The 1,514-nt window shown below is 39.1% G+C and overlaps 1 protein-coding gene across 1 annotated transcript in view; it reads left to right on the forward strand.

Annotated features, from left to right (window-relative positions):
- Positions 1-1,514, forward strand: part of LOC103595932 (ankyrin repeat domain-containing protein 26-like) — a gene marked incomplete at its 3' end in the record, with an annotated part of 66,696 nt that overhangs the window by 44,826 nt on the left and 20,356 nt on the right. The window contains exon 10 of the mRNA XM_008579467.1: positions 411-504. Coding sequence (XP_008577689.1) covers positions 411-504 — 94 coding nt within the window. The remainder of the gene's footprint in view (positions 1-410; positions 505-1,514) is intronic.

Consider the following 1,514-nt stretch of genomic DNA (forward strand, 5'->3'; position numbering starts at 1 on the left):
CGGGAGCGCCGCCGCACTCCCAAGCGCCGCACTCCACCGAGTGCGCCACCGGGCCGGCCCTAAATGCATATATTTTTTTAAATGTCCTCTTATTTTTGGTGGGGAATGCAAAGTAGAGTTAGGTATTTTGAAGTTAGTTCCTTGCTGAAATATGCACATAAATTAATATTTTGTCCGTGAATGTATTTCCTCTGGCTTTCCATGCTTGGTTTACAGTGTCAATATGAAGATAAAAGATAAACTTCAACTAGAGAGCATAAATGAGGTTTTTCATTGAGATATTTTGGTTTTCAATACATGCTTTTCTTACATTTAAGTCTAATTGCTTTTAAAAGGGAAAATTCAAGTGTTTTCTTAGAATGTGATTAGGAAATCTTTGTTCAACTCATTGTTGATATATCAATTTTAAGAGTATGTCCGAGAATCTTCCACAGAAGTATGTTGGTCATTTATCTGGGGCTGAAGATCAAAGAGGAAAAAATATAGTAAATGGACAAGTAGAAGGTAAGAACTGTATTTCATAAAAAAAGTCATTTGAGGGAATTTTTACTTGAAACATGAACACTGATATATCCTACTAGCCAAAGAAAATCACCTATTAAATGCGTAGTAAGGAAAAAGAGAAATGAAATGGTGATAAGTTGTATATCTTACCAAGTGTCAGCAACGGATTGAATGGAGNGAGAAATGAAATGGTGATAAGTTGTATATCTTACCAAGTGTCAGCAACGGATTGAATGGAGAGTGCCATTAATGGAGCTCAATTATTAGTTTTGTTTGAGATACTCTAAGACCTGAGGAAAGTCAGGAAAAAAGGAAGAGGAATGGAGTAAAGAGGGAGTGAAGAGTGAGAATGGCAGCGAGTCCTGGGGTAACTGTGGAAAAAGAAGCAGGTGTGAATAACGGAGAGTGGTACAATAAAGTGATTCTTCAGCAAAAGGAAGAACAGGTATTAGAAAGGTGGTAAGCATTAAAACAAGCTTCCAGTACCAAAACTTGTCAGAGAGGTCAAGCAAAAACTTCCCACTCTTCCTGTCTTCATCACTGTTGGGAAGGCAATAAGGAATGAGGTGCCTGATCATACAGTGCTACATTTTATCTGCCTTAGATGAATATGAGCATAAATGGTCAGCCATACATGTGCATAATTTAATGTTATGTAAAATATTGCTACTTTACAGGATGGTATCCTTTAGGCCAAAATAAGAGACTTGTAAAGAAGAAGAAAGCAGGACTAATAATGGAGAGGTCAAGGAGGCTATAGCCTGATTAAAAGTCCATTAGGATGTATGACTTCTAATGAAATTGCAGTTTGGGGGATGTGATAGAGAGGAACTAGAGTCTAGATTCCAAAAGGAGAAGCTAGGGTAAAGGAATGTGGAGGCAGAATCAGTATAGACCAGAGCTGCTCAAACTTTAATGAATCACCTGGAGGCCTTGTTAAAAATGTACATTCTAGGGCCGGCCCGGTGGCGCACTGCTACAGTGCGCCGCTTGGGAAGTGCGGCGGCGCT

This window comes from Galeopterus variegatus, unplaced genomic scaffold, assembly GCF_000696425.1.
Source record: "Galeopterus variegatus unplaced genomic scaffold, G_variegatus-3.0.2 Scaffold1890, whole genome shotgun sequence".
In the NCBI taxonomy this organism is placed as follows: domain Eukaryota; kingdom Metazoa; phylum Chordata; class Mammalia; order Dermoptera; family Cynocephalidae; genus Galeopterus; species Galeopterus variegatus.